The 20395-nt window shown below is 36.0% G+C and overlaps 1 protein-coding gene across 7 annotated transcripts in view; it reads left to right on the forward strand.

Annotated features, from left to right (window-relative positions):
* The window catches only part of BACH1 (BTB domain and CNC homolog 1), a 61654-nt gene that overhangs the window by 29509 nt on the left and 11750 nt on the right, over window positions 1–20395 (forward strand). For 6 of the 7 annotated variants that reach the window (XM_072614804.1, XM_072614809.1, XM_072614808.1 and 3 more), the window contains 2 exons: window positions 4755–6107; window positions 9920–10126. In XM_072614804.1, the coding sequence (XP_072470905.1) occupies window positions 4755–6107; window positions 9920–10126 (1560 nt within the window). The remainder of the gene's footprint in view (window positions 1–4754; window positions 6108–9919; window positions 10127–20395) is intronic. The other variant, XM_072614810.1, reaches the window with a different exon arrangement.

The raw sequence follows: 20395 nt of genomic DNA on the forward strand, positions 1-20395 counted from the left end.
GCTCACAGGCCACATCTTCAAGGAGGTGAAAAATATCACAAGACATGGTTGGCCAAAGCCTCATTCCTACCATTTGAGTTAACTTTTTTGAGTTAAGGTACTTTTGACAAAAGTTCATTGTTAACATGCATAGATGGATATGTTAAAAAAAAAAAACATAGGTGTAGCACCTGTTAAGATAATTAGCTCATTTTAAGCTAACCACAGAGTTCTCTCATCTTCAGGTTTAGTGAGTTCATTTTAGACAGAAAGTTATTAATTCATTCACACTCCCTCTTAGCCCCCAGGTAGGGCTCTCTGCCTAACTTTATATGTATTTTTAGTTAACTCTTGGCCTCTTTGTTGTCAAGGCATAAATCAATTTAGGTTCAGAAACGTTCAGGTTAATGAAAGAACAAATTATATAGGGTCTTTGGATAGACTTGTATTGGGAAGGGAAGTCAGGGAAAGAGCCAACCTTTCCTAAGAACCTTAGTCTAGATCTTCTCTTTTTGAGATGCCTGTGCCAATGATTCCCCTTGATACTGCTCTTCTCTGCCATAGGTTGGTCTTGCTTGTTTCCTCAAGGGTGTGCTGGAATCCCATGATTGCTCTAAACTTTAATAAATCTTTTCTCAATTTGATATAATTCATGGATGACCCCTGGGGCCAAGTTTCCTTAGCTGATCTGACCAGAGGTCTTGTTTTCGAACCTGTGTTTGAACTTGATTGGGCATCTTGTAAGGATAAAATAAGAGATTATTTGTAAAATGCTTAGCATGGTTCCTGGCATACATCAGGTATATATTCAGTACTTAATAAATACTTGTTCTCTTCCCCTAGTGAGGATTATGATTCAATAAAAGTTGCACTGACTGGTGTACGGGGAAATGGGTCAGCAGGTCACAGAAAAGCAAAGGGTTATCCAACCAGCCAGCAGAGCTACTATGTCTCAGACAAGACTGGGGAATTAGTTGCACATGAAACTAGATGCTTTTAATGTAAGAACACATGTTCAGGTCTACACATTTTAAAAATTGCTGCATATTCCTGTTTTATTTTTTCTCTCATGTATATTTATTAGCTTTGTGTTAGTGTGATGAATGTATTTGTTAATGTTTAATTTGTTATTAATTTATTTACTATTGAGCTTCCATGTTGACATAGAAAATATTAAAATATTGTTATTAGTATTAAAATATTTCATAATTATTATTATTTTTAAACTGTGTTGTGTTAAAAATTTTACAATGGGACAAAGATAGAAAGTAAGTCTTAGAAATAGAATAATCCATCCGTTTATTCATTCACAGTATTCCTTGAATAAAATGTTTACTTTTGAGAACAGCTGGTCTTAACTTCACTAATTCTATATCATAATGGTTTTAACTTTTATTATTAAGTTTTTCATATAAATAGACAATTCATTCAGGTTCCGTGGTGTCTCAGATCCAAGAAATTAATTTGAATAGATGTAGCTGCTGGTACTGTCTGTTAATGTAGCTTCAGAGTTGGCATGTATTTGTTTAAATGTTTATTCATTCTGTAGGACATTTTAGCAAGGGAAAATAAACCCATAGTTTTTCCTTCTCAGTTTTAACACTAAGTATTACATTTGAATACTTTGGGAATGTTTCTTTAAAAACAGTTTAGCATAGAATGGGAAATCCCAGCTCTAATTTGAATTTGAGTAGTCAGTATCTGCCTGTGATCCCATAGTAGAGGTCAGGAATTTTGTGGTTCCTAACTTCATCACTTCGGGGATAAACCTTATGATGAGACTTTCAAATTCATGTAAACTAGTCTGTAGAAAAGAAACATAGTCTACGACCAGGATCACACTTGAAGTCTTTATTTTTTTATAAGATCTGCAAGAATTTTCTCCATCGAGAATCTAGGTTTGGTTGGGATAGAGGCATTGGTGTAAAACCTCAGTCTAAATGTGTTGAATTTATATTTATAAATACCTGTTTTGGGAAGATGTTTGTAAAGAATTTTACGATCCATATTAAATACAATCTAACAGTACAGAATTTATTTTAAATATAATGGGAAGCATTTTCTTAGGTAATTTAAATTATCCCTCTTCTTGTCACATAAATATTGATGTCCTGGCCTAGAAAAAAAATAAAGCAGTGAAATTATATGAATTATATGTATTTCTTAGTGATGACTTCCAAAAAGCTTTTATGACTATATTGCCTCATGTTACAAAATTAGAAGTTAAAATTTTGATTAGTTTGATATGAATTTTTTAAACAACTTGAAGCAAAACCATATTTAGGTTTTTAGGTAAATAATATTTCTACAAAAAAAGTAGATTTTTCTTATTAGATAGTGCTGGATGATCAATAAATTGCACATTTTCTTAAGTTCTAGTTTATTTTTTATTTAACTTACCTTTTATTTTAACGAATACAAGGTTTCTCATTTATGTCAGCCTGGCAGTGTGTCACTGTTGGGGTAGAGAACCTTAAAAATACAGTCTGCAAATCATTTTTTTTTGTTTATTGATATTCATTGTTAAATTTTTCTTAATTTATAAATGCTTCTAAACATCATTAAAGCATCAGTTTGTGATTTGGTGAAATGTCTTTCTCCCTGTTCCAATTATAAATGATGGGTTTTTTATTGTGGCTGAAAGTATCATTGAAACATATGTAAATGTTAACAACTAGCTCTCATATAGAAAAAATTTTTAAGATTTATCTGCATGTTATTTTCTTCATCACTTTTTTTTAAGTCTAGACAATCAACAAAACAGTAATCAAGCTCTGCTTTGTAGCATTTGCTGATTTACTAAGGTGTAAATGCTCACACTGAGTTGAGGGGGCTCAGAACGCTGGTTTCAGCACATCCCCGAGTGCATTCTGTATGACGTTGCCCCAGACTTTTCCACTTTTTGTGGAAAAGTTTTAAATAAGCAATGTCATGTCAAACCCTGCTGTGACATTGGCGGAATACAATAAATTTAAATCTTCCATCCTCTCTTTTTACCTCTCCCTGAGGAATCAAACTGGGAAGGACAATTTTAAGTATTCAAATACTGTATGATAAGTTTTATACTGCGAATCAAGAAATTTTAGATTTTCCAATAGTCTTACCATTAAAAGTACCAGGAGTCAGTTCTTGAGTTATCCAGTCATAAATTTATTTGTCATGGAATTCATGAAATGATGGTGAATGTTTGCTGGCAGTTGGGAACCTTCCCTCCCATCCCTCCAATTAAGTAGGATTGTAGACCCAACTCAGCTACCAGGTGTAAAATTGCTGATTGTTGAAGTAGCCTTCATTGTACTGCTTTTCTATTTAAAGCCCCTCCCATCCTGGTGGCAGGCATCTCTCTCACTTGGAAATCACCTTTTCCCCTTACTTTCTAGAATCAGGAGTGGGGAGCTTGAGGACTCCAGGCTAGCTGTGGCTTTCTAGGCCCTTGGGTGTGACCTTTTAACTGAATCCAAGTTTTACAAAACAAATCCTTTCATTAAGGGAATTTGTTCTGTAGAGGTTTGGATTCAAAGGGCTGCACTGGAGGACCTGGAGGACTTCAGGTTCCCCACCCCTGGAGATTAATTGAAAAGTGTCTAAAGGTGAAATGAGCCTGAATGAGTTACTTTGATGTACATCTCTAATCATCCTTTAAGAACAGCTGAGTGTTTACACTTGGCTCATGTGGCCAGTGTTCCTTACAGAGTGAGTCCTTATGTACGATTATGCTCTTGGCCCTTATTTTGCTACTGTATTCTTATTTCTCATTTTCCATATGGGAATTTTGTATTATTAATTTTTTTTTAAAGACAGGATAACTAGACAGGGACCTACCCTCAAAAGTTTTTTATTTTTTTAAACATGTATGCACTTCATTTTAACAATTTTAGAAGCTAGAAGTTTGGCAAGAGAAACCTGGAATTTTAAATAGATTACAAATGATTCTGATTCTGTTTTGCTTTTTTATACCCTTAATAAGTTCCATTTTCTTTGAAAGCAGGGCATAATCTTTGATTGTGATAATGATACAAATAACCTTTTTCATGTAAAATTTAGCTGAGACATTAAAAAATGAAAGGTATGGTTCCATTCAATAGGATTTATACTTTTCTTGAAAATGCACAAATATTCCTAAGGAGTTTTTATTTTACTAAACTGTTATTATTGTGATGACAGTCAGAGTTGAACCTGTCTCACAGTTACTTTGCGTATTTTTAAACTTTCAGCAGAGAGGTTTGACCATGTCGCTGCCTCATTCAAGGCATTTCAGTGGTTTCTTGTTGCCTTTAGGATTAAATAAAAATTCCTGTCTCCCAATTAAAGTCCTTCACAATCTGGATGTAATCTCTCATTGCAACCTGATTTCACAATATTCTGCTTCCTGTTTTCTTCAATCCAGCTACATTGGCTTATTTGCTCTTCTTTCCATTCATGACTTTCCATCTCCTTCCTCTTTGTCATTGTGTATTGTTTCTTCTGGGACTGGGTTTCTCTTCTCTCTAACAGCCTCTGCAGATCTCTTTCCAAATCTCCTCTCCTCCCTACTAATGACGTTAGTTAGTGTTCTGGCTCTTCCTCCTACCGTATGACTTTGTATTTCCTCATTGGTGTGCATGTTTTCATTCACTAGAATAGAAGTCCTTGAGGATGAAGACTCTTGAAGTTTTGGACTTTATATCCCTCCATTGCCAAACATATTATATACAGTAGTTGAAATGTTTGTTTTTAATTAGATTGAGCCTTTTATATGGTATGTTAACTATTTTTTTTTTTGTTTCTTTTGACAGGTGACAGTTAAAGGATTTAATCCTTTGATTCAGTTTGCCTATACAGCTAAGCTTATTTTAAGTAAAGACAATGTAGATGAAGTCTACAAATGTGTTGAATTTTTAGGCATGCACAACATTGAAGAATCCTGTTTTCAGTTCCTCAGGCTTAAATTTTTGAACTCCGCAGCAGACCAGCAAAAATACCCAGCAAAAAAGTGCTTTACATCACATTGTCAGAAAGCCAACATTAAAATTTCACTATTGGATCATGGGAATTTAGAAATAAATGAAGTAGAAGAACTTGTAGAAAATGAACATGTTCAGACTCCTCACTTTAAACTTCAAACATGTAAAGAAAATGTAAAGACACCACCTCCTCTCCAAGATAGTGCCAATCAGACATATGAATCATGCTTAGAAAAGGAAGGTCTTCTCGGTTTGCCATCTTTAGGCCCAAAGTACAGGAAATTCCAAAAAGCTTTTGGAACAGACAGAGTTCATATTGTGGAATCCAGTGTTAAAGATATTCAGACATCACCTTTTGTTTCTGTTCAGCCAAATGAATTATCTGAAAATGAAGATGTAGAAACCCAAGAGTATACAGATCTCCCGATGGTTTTAAAGCATGAAGACAGTCAAATAGAAATGGATGATGAGGAAGAAGCAAAGAGGAAAAAAAATTCTTGTCAGGGTTCAGTGGCAAAAACAGAGGTGACACAATTTCCTCCAGATCCTCCTGTGGCACCCCATGGATTTTATTCTCTTTCTCTTTTGCACACGTATGAACAATATGGTGATTTGAATCTTACAAGTATGCAAAATGTAACCACATTAGCTGAAGACCCTTTGACTGGTACAGATATAGGACCAGATAAAACAATCACTGAAAATCAAGCCCTGCCTTTGAAAACTGCTTCAGGCCAAAGAGATGAGAGGCCTGCATCAACAAATGATCGAAGCAGTGTGGAAAGGGAAGTGGCAGAGCACCTAGCAAAAGGTTTCTGGAATAACCTTTGCAATACAGACACTAATTGTCAAATTCAACTTTCACCTGCCCTAGCAAAGGATTGTTCAGAACATGTATTTTCACAGAAAAGGTCGGAGTGTCCCTGGTTAGGTATCAGAATCAGTGAGAGCCCTGAACAGTGTCAAAGAACTTTCACTACATTGAATTCTGTCAGCTGCCCATTTATAAGTACTCTTAGTACCGAAGAGTGTACAAATAATTTGGAAATAGGAAGTGATGATTTTGTCCCAGAATCACAGCCAGAGCCTTGTCCATATGCATGTGTGATTAGCTTGGGAGATGATTCTGAAACAGATACAGAAGGGGACAGTGAATCTTACTCAGCCAGAGAACAAGAGTGTGAGGTAAGGAAATAATTTATCTCCATACCTATAAGGGGGGATATCTGTAAGCTTCTTTTGGAATGTTTATGTTTGGATCCTTCATAAAATAAAGTTCTAATTATGACATATATACGTAGTCAACATTAGGCAATTGAAACTGCCCAAATTTGGTGTATGATGTCACCATTTTATATCTTAATTTTTTTATAAATCATTTCAACAACTAGTTTCATTAACATATTTCTCTGTCATTTTATCATCAGTTGAATGTAGCTAGAATGAGATTGTTCTACATTTTCACCCATGATAAATCAGTGTACATGTGATAATAGCTATTTGCATATCAATATTCCCATCATTGGTAACATGAGTTTGAAAGAAGCCATTCTTTTTTGGGGCAGCTCCGTGATATAATGGATAGAGTGTTGGGCCTGGCATCTGAAAGACCTCAGACACCAGCTGTGTGAGCCTGGGCAAGTCACTTCATCTTGTTTGCCTCAGTTTCCTCATCTGTAAAAAGAGCTGAAGAAGGAAATGGCAAACCACTCAAGTATCTTTGCAAGAAAACCCCAGACCTGATAACACTTACTACTCTCACCCATCTCCCTCCCTCTCCCTCCCCATACACTTTGAATCAGTGACTGTGACCTTGCTGTACCTAAAACAAGGTACTTCATCTGTGGACATTTAAAATCCCACATTCTACAGACAGCCTTTCCTAATCCCTCTTAATTCTAGTGTCTTCCCTCTGTTGATTATCTTGTTTATTCTGTATATAGCATGTTTGTACATTGTTGTTTACATGTTGTCTCTCCCATTATATTGTGTTCTGTGTCATTTGTGGGTTTTTTTTTTAATGCTCACCACTTAGCTTGGTGCCTGGCACATGGTATAAGCTTATAATAAATGTTTATTGACTGACCAATAGATTTTTGTTCTGCATCTTATTTTAGCTCTATATCTTTCTGCTTCAATTGTGTTTCTTGTAAAGAACATATTGTTGGATTCTATTTTCTAATCAAGTCTGCTATTTTCTTCCATTTTATGGGTAAGTTCATCCCATTCATGTTCACAGTTATGATTGCTAATTGTGTTATTCCTTTCTATTTTATTCTCTTTTACTTTCCCCCGCTTCCCTACTATTAAGAGTTTGTTTTGCTTCTGACTAATCTCTCCCTCAATTCATTACCTCTTTACATTAACCTCTTTCCCATCTGTTTTTCTGTTGGGTGAAATGTATTTATGTACCCAATTGTGTGTGCATATATATTCTTCTTCCCTTTCACCAGTTCAGATGAGAGTGAGGGTCAGATGTTCCCCATCACACACTCCCTTCTCATATGTTCTACTTTTATGTTTAATAATTTTCCCCATTCTTCTTCCCTCTCCCATTTTATTCTTCTTCCTACCTTTTCCATTCTTCCTTTAAGATCATTAAAACATAAAAGAATCACTCTGAGGTCCTTTGCCAAATTTGCCTCCTTCTATAAGCTGTGACATTGAGTTTTGAAGAGCTCCCTGCATTATTTCTCCATATAAAAATGTGAACAGTTTAACCTTGTTTAGTTCTTTATATTTTCTTTGTCCATATTTATCTTTTTATGCTTCTTTTGCTTGGCTCCTGTATTTGTATTCCCGTTGTTTTACTCAGCTGTGATCTTTTCATCAAGAATGCTTGGAAGTCTGTTTCATGAAAGGTCTGTTTTTTCCCCAATAGAATTATACTCAATTCTGCTGGGTAGGTTATTGTCTGTATAAGCATTGATCTTTTTTTTTCTGAAATATCTTCTTCTGGACTTTCTGCTCCTTTACAATGGTGGGTACTAAATCTTGTGTTGCCCTGACTGTGACTCTTTGGGACTTGAATTTTTTCTTTCTGGCCACTTGCAATATATTTTTTTCTTGGACCTAGGGACTCTATGTCTTGGCATTATATTGCTGGGGAGTTAAGTTTTGCAGTTTCTTTCAGGAGTTGTCCAGTGGATTCTTTTACGTCTTTGTCCTCTGGTTCTAAGAGCTCTGAGCAGATTTCTGTTATGTTATATGGATATATTACTTAGGTACTCATTTTTGGTCATGATTTTTAGATAGTCCTGTGACTCATAAATCTCTCCCTGATCTGTTTTATAAGTCAGTTTTTGCTGTGAGATACCATACATTTTCTTTTTTCTTCAGTCTTTTACTTTGTTTTAATATTTCTTGGTGTCTCATTGAATCATTAGCTTCTATTTGGTCACTTCTAATTTTGAGGGAATTATTTTCTTGGGTAAAGTTTCATACTTCTTGTTCCAAGTAGTTAATTCTCTTTTTATGCCTTCCATAGTTCTCATTTTGTTTTAAAATCATTTTTAGCTCTTTTCCCCCCACCCTCTCACTTTAACTCTTCCACATGAATTCTAATTGGACTTGTGGCCAAGCTGTATTTTTTTTTGAGGTTATTCTTCTAACATTCTCTTATGAGTTTGAGTCTTACTTTCCTGTTCTGATAATAGTTGTTTATGATGGGTTTCTCTTTTTGTTTATTTCTTCTTCCAGGCCACTTCTTGACTTTTCACTTACTTCGTTACTTTGATATTAGAATAAAAATTCAGTTTTTTCAAAAACAGTCTTCATTTAGTCCAGTGATAGAACTAATATTGAACAATGGATCCATTTTCTATCCTCTTTCCCATAACAGAGACCAAGAAGACAGATGCTGGTTTGTTCATGCTGGCTTTTGTGAACTTCTTTGTGGGGTTGGGGTAAGGTTTGTGTGTCCTGCACTTACATCCTTTTATGGTCTGCTGTTTTCATAGTTGTGAATTGGGGCTTGCAAACTTTTAATACTCCCAAAGTAATATGGGTCATGACAAAGGCTGCTCACTGCCCTCCTTATCTGAACTCTGCAAGTTCCTGACCCAGGTTTTGGGTCTCTCAGCTTGTGTATAGTTGAGGGTTTTAGTAGACTGCTATTGGTTTCAGCCACTATTAGTTCTCTAGGGGCCTATGCAGTCACCAAACTGCAGGTTCCCATTTGGTCTGGATCTCCTACCATTGTTAGTTCATTGTTGATTTCCCATCCTGAACTGGAAGCTAGACTGACTTCTTGTTTTGCCCTCTGGTGCAGAGTCACACAGTTACTTTTTGCTTCCAGAACTTGTTCCTTGCTCACTGGGCAACAAGGGCTTTCTAGCATTACCACTGTAATACAGAATGTTTGTTTCCATCCCATCTGACCTACTTAGTCATGGCTATTTTTCAGTTCCTGGATCCTGGAATGTTTCTCATTGTGGTACACTTCTGGGCAGACCTTCTCCAGTACTGGCCAAACTGTCTGTCTTTGTAAACTACCCTGGGCGGGAAAATGACTCATTGAATCTCTCAATCAGAATTTGTTCAGGTGCATTTTCTTGCTGTTTGCGAATTAGGTTTGGTGGTGGAGTTAGGCTGTCTTTCCTATTAATCTGTCACCTTGACTCCACCACCATCACTTTCATTTGTGGATTAAATGAGAGAGGATTCCTTTTTCCCTCTCCCCTGCCCAGAAAACCATCCTTGGGACAAAGAATTTTACAAAGAGCAAAACAAACAGTTCAACAAAACTAATGAACACATCAACTGAGTCTTAATAGTATATGCAGTCTTCTCTAAAATAGATTAGAACTTTGACCGAAATTTTTGGTCTGTTATTAGAAAGAGCATAGAAATTGGATCCATTGTTCAATATTAGTTCTGTCATTGGACTAAGTGAAGATCGTTTTTGAAAAATCTGAATTTTTATTTCTAATATCTAATTTCATTTCCAGTATATTCTATTTTTCTAAAGTAAATTCTGTTAATTCTGTCTGGTTTAGGTTAAACTGCCATTCAATGCACAAAGAATCATTTCACTTTCTCGAAATGATTTTCAATCCATGCTGAAAATGCATAAGTTGACTCCAGAACAGCTGGATTGCATACATGATATTCGAAGACGAAGTAAAAATAGAATTGCTGCACAGCGTTGTCGAAAAAGAAAACTTGACTGCATACAGAATCTTGAGTTAGAAATTGAGAAGTTGGTAAGTAAATATTATTTCCTATTTTAAAGAAATTCAGATATTTTCTTTGAATTACTGACTTGATTTCTAAACCAGATATAAATAACCCACTTCAGTCTTCTATTTTGCAAAATATAAATATTGCTAGCTTTTTCAAAAGAAAGGGAAGGGAAAGGAATAAGCATTTATTTAGAGCCTACTATGTACCAGATGCTATATTGAGTACTTTACAAATACTATCTCATTTGATCCTCACAACAAATCTGAAGTAGTTGCTGTTGTTATTTTCATTTTGCAGTTGAGGAAACTGAGGTATATACAGTGCTCAGAATCACAGCTAGGAAGTATCTGAGGCTAGATTTGAACTTGAATCTTCCTTGTTCCAGGCCTATAGCTCTAAAATAAAATCTTTTGAAAATTTCTTGGATTAAAAATATGAGATATAAGAAGACTGAAAAGGTAAATGGAGGCCAGGTTATTAAAGAGCCTTAAATGCCAGAGCAGTTTATATTCCTGGTGGTAATCAGAAGTCACATTGAGGTGACATGGATGGATGTATATGTTAGAAAAATCTGTTTGACAATCATGTGGAGGATCGATTAGACTGGAAGGACTTGAGACACAGAAGGCTATGGAGTTTTCTGAGTGAGAGCTGTTGGGTGGGTGACCTCAACTAGAGTTGTGGTTGTACCAATGTAAAGAAGGGAATTACATGATAGTTTTTATGAAGGTAGAAATCACAGGATTTGTCATTGGATTTGATATGTGGGGTGACTGGAGTTAAAGATGATACCAGGGTTAGGGGCTTGGGTGACTGGGAGGATGACAGTGCCTTCACCTATACTAGGAGAGTTCAGAAGTGGGGAGAATTTGGAAGGGGGAGAGGAAGATGAGAGCTGTTTTGAATTTAACATATCTTTGGGATATCAGTTTGAACTGTTTCAAGAGGTAGTCAGAAATGTTGACTGAAGCTCAAGACTTAAGAGTTTAGTGCTAGGAGTCTTCTTTGTAAAAATGACAGTTGAATCCATGAGAACTAATGAAATTCTTAATTTTTGCTCTACTTCTCTTACGTGATTTTCAAAATCCTTTCTGAAGCTCTTCCATGATCTGAGACCATTTCGTATCTTTCTTGGAGGCTTTGAATGGAGGAGCTTTGATTTTGTTTTCTTCTCTTTACATGCTTTGGTCTTCCTTGTCACCAAAGTGAGATTCTATAGTCTGATTCTTTTTCCAGTTTTTGCTCATTTCCCCAGCCATTCACTTGACTTTTGAGCTCTTTGTCAAGGTAGTTCTCTGCTTCCTGTGGAGGTGGAGAATGTACTGTCAGCCACTCAATTCCCCCCACAGTCTGTGGGCCTGGGGCTCCAGAAACAGTGGCTGCAGCTGCCCTTGCTGCTGCTGTGGCTGCAGCAGATTCCTCCACCTCCTCCCCCCTCAGCCGTCCTGAGGCTGGGGCCAGGCCACTCCACTCTCCTACACTGGTCCCATAGGCTTTTTTCACTGACTTTCTACGTTATCCTCAGCATTTTATGGTCATGAAGAGATTCAGTCTCCTCAAGACCTGCTCAGGTTGTGCCTGTGCTGGTGCACTCCACATTGGACTGCGCTCTGCTGCTAGCACAGCACGATAGACACTTCCCAGTGACTTTCCAGGCTGTCTTGGGCTAGAGATATGCTTCACTGCATCATTCTGTGGATTCTGCAGCTCCAGAATTTGTTTAGAGCCATTTTTTACAGGTATTTGGCTGGGCTTGGTGGGAGCTCTCTAGAAAGCCCATGCTGTTACTCTGCCATCTTGACTCCGCCGAGCTAATGAAATTCTCAAGTGAAATAGAGAGAAAAGAGAAGAAGGCTCAGGACAGATGCCCAAGATAAGAATTAAAGAAGGTATTTTGTCTTGAAGAACAAATTTTGCTGGCTTTCCTAGGGCCATCAGCAACAGTTGGAAAATGGGCTTGAGATACCTTTATTTTGTTTCCTCAGCCTTCTTTTACATCTTGTGGGCTAATTCTGCTGGGTCATTTAGGGTCCTTTCCCTGATTTATTGAGAAAACTCAACATTAACATGCAGAAGCATTTTGGCCACAGGGTGGTAGGCTTCAACTTTCTCTTCAACGCTGTTAGTTGGATTTATCCAGCCCCAGAAAATTTAACACTTCCTTGAGCCTAATCTCTGGAATCCTCTCATTGGATTGTGATTTATTCTGCTTTTCCCTCAGACGTATTCTTGCTAATCAGAACTGCTCTGGTCTTCTGTCTTCTGGCCTCACTTCAGTCTCCTCACAATCTTTTCATCGTTTATTTATTTGTTTTTGACTGGGCCTGTGATTTCATCTGTGTAGGTATTTCTTGATGAGAAAGTCCCTTTGCCAAAGCAGTTTGGCACCTACTCTGCAACTTCTATTCTTAAAAGAGTTTCCTGGGGAACTGAGGTTAAATGACTTGCCTGGGGTCACGCAGCTTATATATTTCTAATTTTATTTTTACCTTGCTTTCATTTGCAAACACAACCGTCCCTTACTCAGCAATCTATCATTTGTAGCAAAAATTTTAAAAGAGTGAGAAAATTTATTTAAAAATTTTGTTTTTTCCCAAATACATGTAAAAACAATTTTTATCCTTCATTTTTTACAATTTTGAGTTCTGTTTCACCCTTCTGTCATCCCTCATTGAGAAGTCAAGCAACTTAATAAATATTATCCATGTACAGTCATATAAAACTTTTCCATATTGGTTATTTTGTAAAAGAAAACCCAGTCAAAAAACCCCAAGTAAAGAAACAGTATTCCTCAATCTTCATTCAGATTGCATCAGCTCTTTCTCTGGAGTTGGATAGTATTTTTCATTGTAAGTCCTTCAGAATTGCCTTGTATCTTTTTCTTGCTGAGAATAGCTAAATCATTCACAATTGTTCACTGTACAATGTTACTGTTACTGTGTACTATGTTTTCCTGGTTCTCCTCGCTTTTATTTTGCATCAGTTCATGTAAATCTTTCTAGGTTTTTCTGAAAGCATCTTGCTCATCATTTTCATAGCACAGTAGTATTCCATTACATCATATAGCACATGTTCAGACATTCCCAAATTGAGGGATGGATATCCCCTTAATTTCCAATTCTTTGCCACCAAGAGCTGTTATAAATATTTTTGTACATATAGGTCCTTTTCCTTTTTTAAAAAAGAAGTCTTTTTGGGATACAGACTTAGTTGGGGTATTGCTGGGTAAAAGAGGAGGCATAGTTTTATAGCCCTTTGGGCATAGTTCCAAATTGCTCTCCAGAATTATTGAATCAGTTCACAGCTCCACTAACAGGGTATTTGTGTCCCAATTTTCCAATATCCCCTCCAACATTTGTAATTTTCCTTTTCTGTCATATTAGCCAGTCTGATAGGCGTGAGGTTGTTTTAATTTGCATTTCTCTAATCGAGTAATTTAGAGCATTTTTTTCACTTGATTATAGATAGCTTTGATTTTTTTCTTAAAACCACCTATTCATATCCTTTGGCCATTTATCAGTTGGGGAATGACTTGTATTCTTATAAATTTGAGTCAGTTCTCTATATAGTTATGATGAGATCAGAGAAACTCATAAAAAAATTTCCCTAGTTTTCTTCTTTCTTTATTCTACAGTCTTCTTGACTCTGTTGGTTTTGTTTGTGCAAAAACTTTTCAATTTAATGTATTCAAAATTATCCATTTTACCTTTCATAATACTGTCTCTTATTTGGTCATAAATTTTTCCTTCCCCATAGATCTTACAGGTAAACTATTCCATGCTCCCTAATTTGCTTATGGTATCACCTTTTATGTCTAAATCATGTACCCATTTTGACCTTATTGTAGCATACAGTGTAAGATGTTGGTCTATATCTTTTGTTGTTGTCTTACTTTCTGCCAAACTGCTTTCCAGTTTTCCCAGCAGTTTTTGTCAAATAGTGAGTTCTTATTCCAGAAGCAGGAGTCTTTGGGTTTATCAAACACTAGATTGTTATGGTCATTTACTATTGTATCTTGTGTATCTACTCTATTCCATTGATCCACCTCTCTGTTCAGATTGTTTTGAAGATCACCACTTTGTAACTCAGTTTGGGAACTGGGACAGATAGGCTGTCTTCCTATACATTTTTTTCCCTTTAATTCCCTTGATATTCTTGACCTTTTGTTCTTTTAGATGAATTTTGTTAGTATTTTTTCTAGTTCCATAAAATATTTTTTGGTAGTTTGGCATGGTACTGAATAACTATTTTAATTTTTGTAGAATTGTTTTTTTTAATATGTTGGCTTAGCCTACCAGTGAGCTGTTAATGTTTCTCCGTTTGTTTACATCTGACTTTATTTGTGTGAAGTGCTTTATAATTGTGTTCGCATAGGTCCTGGGTTTGCTTTGGCAGGTGGACTGCTAAGTATTTTATATTGTCTACAGGTATTTTAAGTTGAATTTCTCTGTCTCTTGCTTCTGGGTTTTGTTGGTAGTATATAAAAATATTGCCTATGTATGTGGGTTTATTTCATATTTTGCAACTGTGCTGAAGTTTTTAACTGTTTCAACTAGTTTTTTAGTTGATTCTCAGTGTTCTCAGTGTTAATTGGAAATTAAGGGGATATCCGTCTCTCAAGTTGGGAATGTCTGAACATGTGCTATATGATGTAATGGAATACTATTGTGCTATGAAAATGATGAGTGATTCTCAGTATCATCTGCAAAGAGCGGTAGTTTTGTTTTCTCATTGCCTATTCTAATTCCTTCAATTTCTTTTTCTACTCATATTGCTATAGCTAACTTTTGTAGTACAGAACTGAATAATAGTGGTGATAATGGGCCATCTTGCTTCATTCCAGATCTTATTGGGAAGGCTTTTATCTTATCTCCATTATAGATAATTCTTGCTGTTGGATTTCAATAGATAGTACTTGGCCTTTTAAAGGAAAGTTCCATTTATTCCTGTGCTATCCAGAATTCTTAATAGGGATGAGTGTTGTATTTTGACAAAAGCTTTTTCTGCATCTGTTGAGATAATCATATGATTTTTGTTGATTTTGTTATTGATATGGGCAATTATGCTGATAATTTTCCTAATATTGAAACAATCCTTCATTCCTGGTATAAGTGCCACCTGATCCAAATAGTTTTATATAATATTGTAATTAATTGTTCCATAAATATTTGGTAGAATTCACTTGTGAATCCATCTGGCCCTGGGGATTTTTTTTCTCCCAGGGAGCTCACTGATGGCTTGTTCCATTTTGTTTTCTAAGATAGAGTTATTTAAGTATTTTATTTTATCTTCTGTTAATTTGAGTAACTTATATTTTTGTAAATATCCATCCATTTCACTTAGATTTATTGGCATGTAATTGGGCCTTCCTATCCTGTAGTATAGAAGCTGCTAAATCTAGTGTAGTCCTTACTGTGGCTCTACAATATTTAAAATTGTTTCTTTCTGAGTTTTTGCAGTATATACTCCTTGACTTGGGAGCTCTGGAATTTGGCTATAATATTCTTTGGAAGTTTCCATTTGGAGATTTCTTTCAGGAGGTGATCAGTGGATTCTTTCAGTTTCTATTTTACTTTCAGATTCTAGGATGTCATGGTTATTTTCCTTGATAATTTCTTGAAAAAGATGTCTAGACTCTTTTTAACCATGGCTGTCATGTAGACCAATAATTTTTAAGTTATCTCTCCTTGATCATATTTTTCAGGTTTGTTATTTTTCCAATGAGATATTTCTCATTTTCTTCTATTTTTACATTTTAAAAAATTTGGTTTTTTAATGTAATGTCTCATGTAGTCATTAGCTTCCATTTGTCCAATTCTGATTTTTAAAGAATTGTTTTCTTCCATAAGCTTTTGTACTTCTTTTTCCATTTGGCCAGTTGTACTTTTGATGAAGTTGTTTTCTTTTATGAATTTTTATATATCTCTTTCCCTTTGACCAATTCCGCTCTTTAAAGAGTTCTTTGCTTCAGTGGATTTTTGTGCCTCTTATCACTGGGCCAGTTCTCATTCATATCCTCTCTTTCTCTCTCTCTCTCTCTCTCTCTCTCTCTCTCTCTCTCTCTCTCTCTCTCTCTCTCTCTCACACACACACACACACACACACACATACACACACACACACACACACACACACACACACACACACACACACACACACACCAGGATTAAGTGACTTATCCAGGCTCACACAGTGAATGTCTGAGGCTGACTTCGAACTTGTTGCTCCTGATTCCATGGCCCGTGCTCTATCAACCATGCTACCTAGGTGACCCCACTTTATTTTTTTAGGTGTTATTTTCTTCAATATTATTTTTTTGCTTCCTTTACCAAATTGTTGACTCTTTTATCTTTTTTTAATAATTTATTTGTTTTTAGTTTTCAACATTAACTTTCATAAGATTTTTGAGTTTTAAATTTTCTGCTCCTCCTCCCTTCCCAAGATGGAGTGCAATATGATATGGGCTCTACATATACGTTGTTATATTAAACATATTTTCACATTAGTCATGATGTAAAGAAGAGTTAGAACTAATGGAAAGAATCATGAGAAAGAAGAAACAAAACAACAAAAGAAAAGGAGAGCAAATACCATGCTTCTCTCTGCTTTCAGACTCCAGCCTTGTGAGACTTTTGGAGTTGTCTTATATCCTTGCATTGCTGAGAAGAGCTAAGTCTATCAAAGTCAGTCATCACACAGTGTGGCTGTTACTGTGTACGGTGTTGTCCTGATTCTACTCATTTCACTCAGCATCAGTTCATATAAGTCTTTCTAGGTTTTTCTGAGGTCCACCTGCTCATTATTTCTCATAGCACGATAGTATTCCACTCTTCAGCCATTCCCCAATTGATGAACATCCTCTCAATTTCCAGTTCTTTGCCACCACAAAAACAGCTACTATAAATATTTTTGTAAATTTAGTATTGACTCTTTTATCATGATTTTTTTGAATTACTCTCATTTCTTTTCCCTAATTTTCCTCTACCTGTCTTATTTGATTTTTATGATCCATTTTGAGTTCTTCTGTGAGATTTTTTTTGGGTGTCAGACCAATTCACATTTTTCTTCAAGGCTTTGCTGTGTTGCCATTCTGACTTTGTTGTCCTGTTTTGATCTTCTCTCTCACCATAGTAAAATTCTACAGTCGAGTTCTTTTTTTGTTGCTTGCTCATTTCCCCTGCTTATTTCTTGACTTTTAACTTTATGTTAAAATTGAATTCTGCTCCCAGAGAGGAGGGGTTGCTGTTCAAAGCTTCATGTTTTTTGTTCTGTTGCTTTCAGAGCTAGTTCAAGGAGCTGTAAGTTTTCACTTCTCTAAGGAGAGGTGTGATCGCTGTATTCTGGTCTATGAGTGACAAGAGTGACTGATGTGACAAGAATCTACTTTCTCCTGTGGCTGGGAGCTCTCTTATACTGGTATTTATCTTCACCCTGGGACTGTGACCCAGATCCCCATATAGACAATGCAACAGAATCCTGCACCCAGTGCCATCTAAGGCTTCTCTGTAATCTCTTTCTGACTAGTTGTACAACCCTCTTATTGTCTGTGGGATGGGAGTTCCAGCCGCACACATTCAGTTTTCCCCAAGTCCCACTGCTGGCTTGCACCAGGACTCAGGGCCTTTCTGCTGGCTTGCACACTGCTGGAGTATATGAGGCCTTGTGCCTTGCATCTGCTTTGCAAGACGTGGCATGCTCTGGATTGCGCTACCCTCTTGCCTCAGGGAGAGGAGACAGATTTTTCCTGCCAACCTTCTAAGTTGTTTGGGATGAAATATTGTTTCACCCTATTTTTTTTTGTTGGTTTTGTTGGTCCAAACTTCATTTTGAGGTGTTATTTTAAAGTTGTTTGGAAGAGGACTTGGGGAAGAGGTCCTGTGAGTTCCTGTCTTTATTTTACCTTCTTGACTCTGCCTTCACATCAGTCTATGAGAAAAATTTTCAGCAAATTCAGTCAACACGTCAAGTTTTTCTTATAGTAGAACCCAGAGAAGAACGTTCTAGCCACCAAAATCCTTGGCATTATAAAATAAGTTCAGCATCAGAATCCAGTATGGCTTCATTAATGGAAATGACTTCAAAGAAGCATTATCGCCTGCATTGCTGCTGTATTCTAAGGATCAATCATGGAGCCTTTCCATCTGATTTACAATCGAGTCTTCCTATTTCTGTTGTATTGGAATGTGAGCTCTTGAGAGCAGGGGCTAGCTTTCTTTTCTTTTTGTATTCCTAGGACTTAGTACAGTGCTTTACAAGTACGTGCTCTTTAGTAAGTGTTGAATAATTTTTCATTCATTTTCATTGTTTTCATCTTTTTGTGGAGCACATTGCCTCATCAGTCGTGACAAGTTCAACTATATCCTTGCCTTTACACTTGAATCCCTTGCCGTAGCGATTACATTAACTTTTAGATAGTTCTAATTATTAGTAATTTCTTTTCATCTATCCTAAAACAGCTGCTACAGTTTTTCCTCATTGTTTCTCATTCTTGCAGTCTACTAAAATCTTTATAGTTTTTCCAAGAGTAACTTCTGTCTAGGCATACCTACCTCATCTTGTACTTGTTAAATACATTTATCTGAGTAAAGCTTTAAATTTGTCCCTTCTGACTATAGCCAGTTGGAAGGAAAATCCCAAATGGAATTTGAACAATTATCTCTCTACTTCAGGCCTGTGAAAATCATGGCAGGTAGTCCCTTCAAAGGTAAAAAAAGGTGGAAATCTGAGGAATTTGGAAAACATGCTATCATGTATACCTCCTGCCTTCCTTGTGCTTCACTTTACCCCAATTTTTTGGAGGTCTGTTAAATAAACTAATTTTTTCAGTGTATTGAAGTTTGCATAGCATTGTCAATAATTCCCTCATTTACTCTCCTGAGGGTTATATGATAGACTCAACTATGTAAAATTTTAAGCCTCTCAGAATTGATTTGTAAAATATTAGGACATGTGCAAACCAAAAATGTAGTACATAATACAAGGAAGTGGTTCATTTGAATTGCACCTAACTATTTCTGGTCTGTAGTAATTTTGTGTGAAAATTGGAGAAAAATTGGAAACATCGCTATTTTTAAAATAATGTTAGCTTTCTGTGATTAATGTGAAGTATAGAGGAATAGGTCATGTGCATGATTATAGATTGAGTGGGAAGGGTCCTTAGAGACCATCTTGTCCAAATCCTTCTTTTTGTAAAAAAGAAAGCTGAGTTTTAGAGAGATTGTGATTGGCTAATAAGCAGCATAGGCAGTATTTGGATCCCTTCCTGACTCTTTAAGTTTAGCATTCTGCCTACGATTGCATTCACATAATAGACTTCTTTGCAGTAGGGTGGGTGCAGAATGGATATGCTACATAATTTTGAAGTAGTCGAAGGAGACAGTGGTATAGACTTTTTATTATGAGGTAGAAGCAATGTTCCAGTAAGGATAAAGATGATTGTATGATTTATATTAAAAATCAGTTCTCAAATATTAATAACTTTCTTATTCAGCAAAATTAGCAATTTCTAATTTGTATTGTATATCATATTAAAGATTTAGTGATTTACTTACTAGAAAACTCATTTTTTAAAAGGCCAAAAAAGAAGAAGGTGGAATTTTACTAAGTTGATATTTAATACAGTAGTGGCATATAAATCAGGCTTAACTGACAGAATCCATAGTTGAGTATGACTTCATGAGGATAGGGGAAACCTCTTTAGCATTTTCCCTTGGCTCCTTTACTTCTCTTATTTAGGTATCCTCCTTTAGGAGTCATGGAAAAAAAAATTGTGTTGCCACCTTTTCTAGATAAGAATTTACTTTTAGAATTAATACCTGCAATCACATTGTATTTCACTCGTTAATATAGCATGTTTGTTTTAGTCTTTTTACTCCCCTACCACTGATCATGGCTCTTGGCTTATGACTCCCTTTCCTATATTAGGATGGAAGCTCTTCGAGGGCAAGACCTGTATGTTCTCTTGGTATCTCTCTCTATTGTTGTTTCTCTTATTTTATCCTTAGCACTTTGTAAAATGCTTGTCACATAGGAAATACTTTTTCTTTATTGTGAGCAGTTTTGTGTTAGTGTAATTTCTCTTTAAATTGCCTCCTCTGAGTGAGACTTTAAAAGGAAAATGGGTAATTATGATTTTCTTATCCTTTCACTCTTCATTTGTTGTTGGAGCAGTGTAATGTCGTTGATATAAGTCACTGGACTTGAAGACAAGAAGACCTGGTTCAAATCTTGCCTCAAATACTTTTTAGTTCAAGAACTTTGAACGTGTTCATTTAACTACTCTCCTTTAG

The sequence above is a fragment of the Notamacropus eugenii genome, chromosome 5 (assembly GCF_028372415.1).
Source record: "Notamacropus eugenii isolate mMacEug1 chromosome 5, mMacEug1.pri_v2, whole genome shotgun sequence".
Classification (NCBI taxonomy): Eukaryota; Metazoa; Chordata; class Mammalia; order Diprotodontia; family Macropodidae; genus Notamacropus; species Notamacropus eugenii.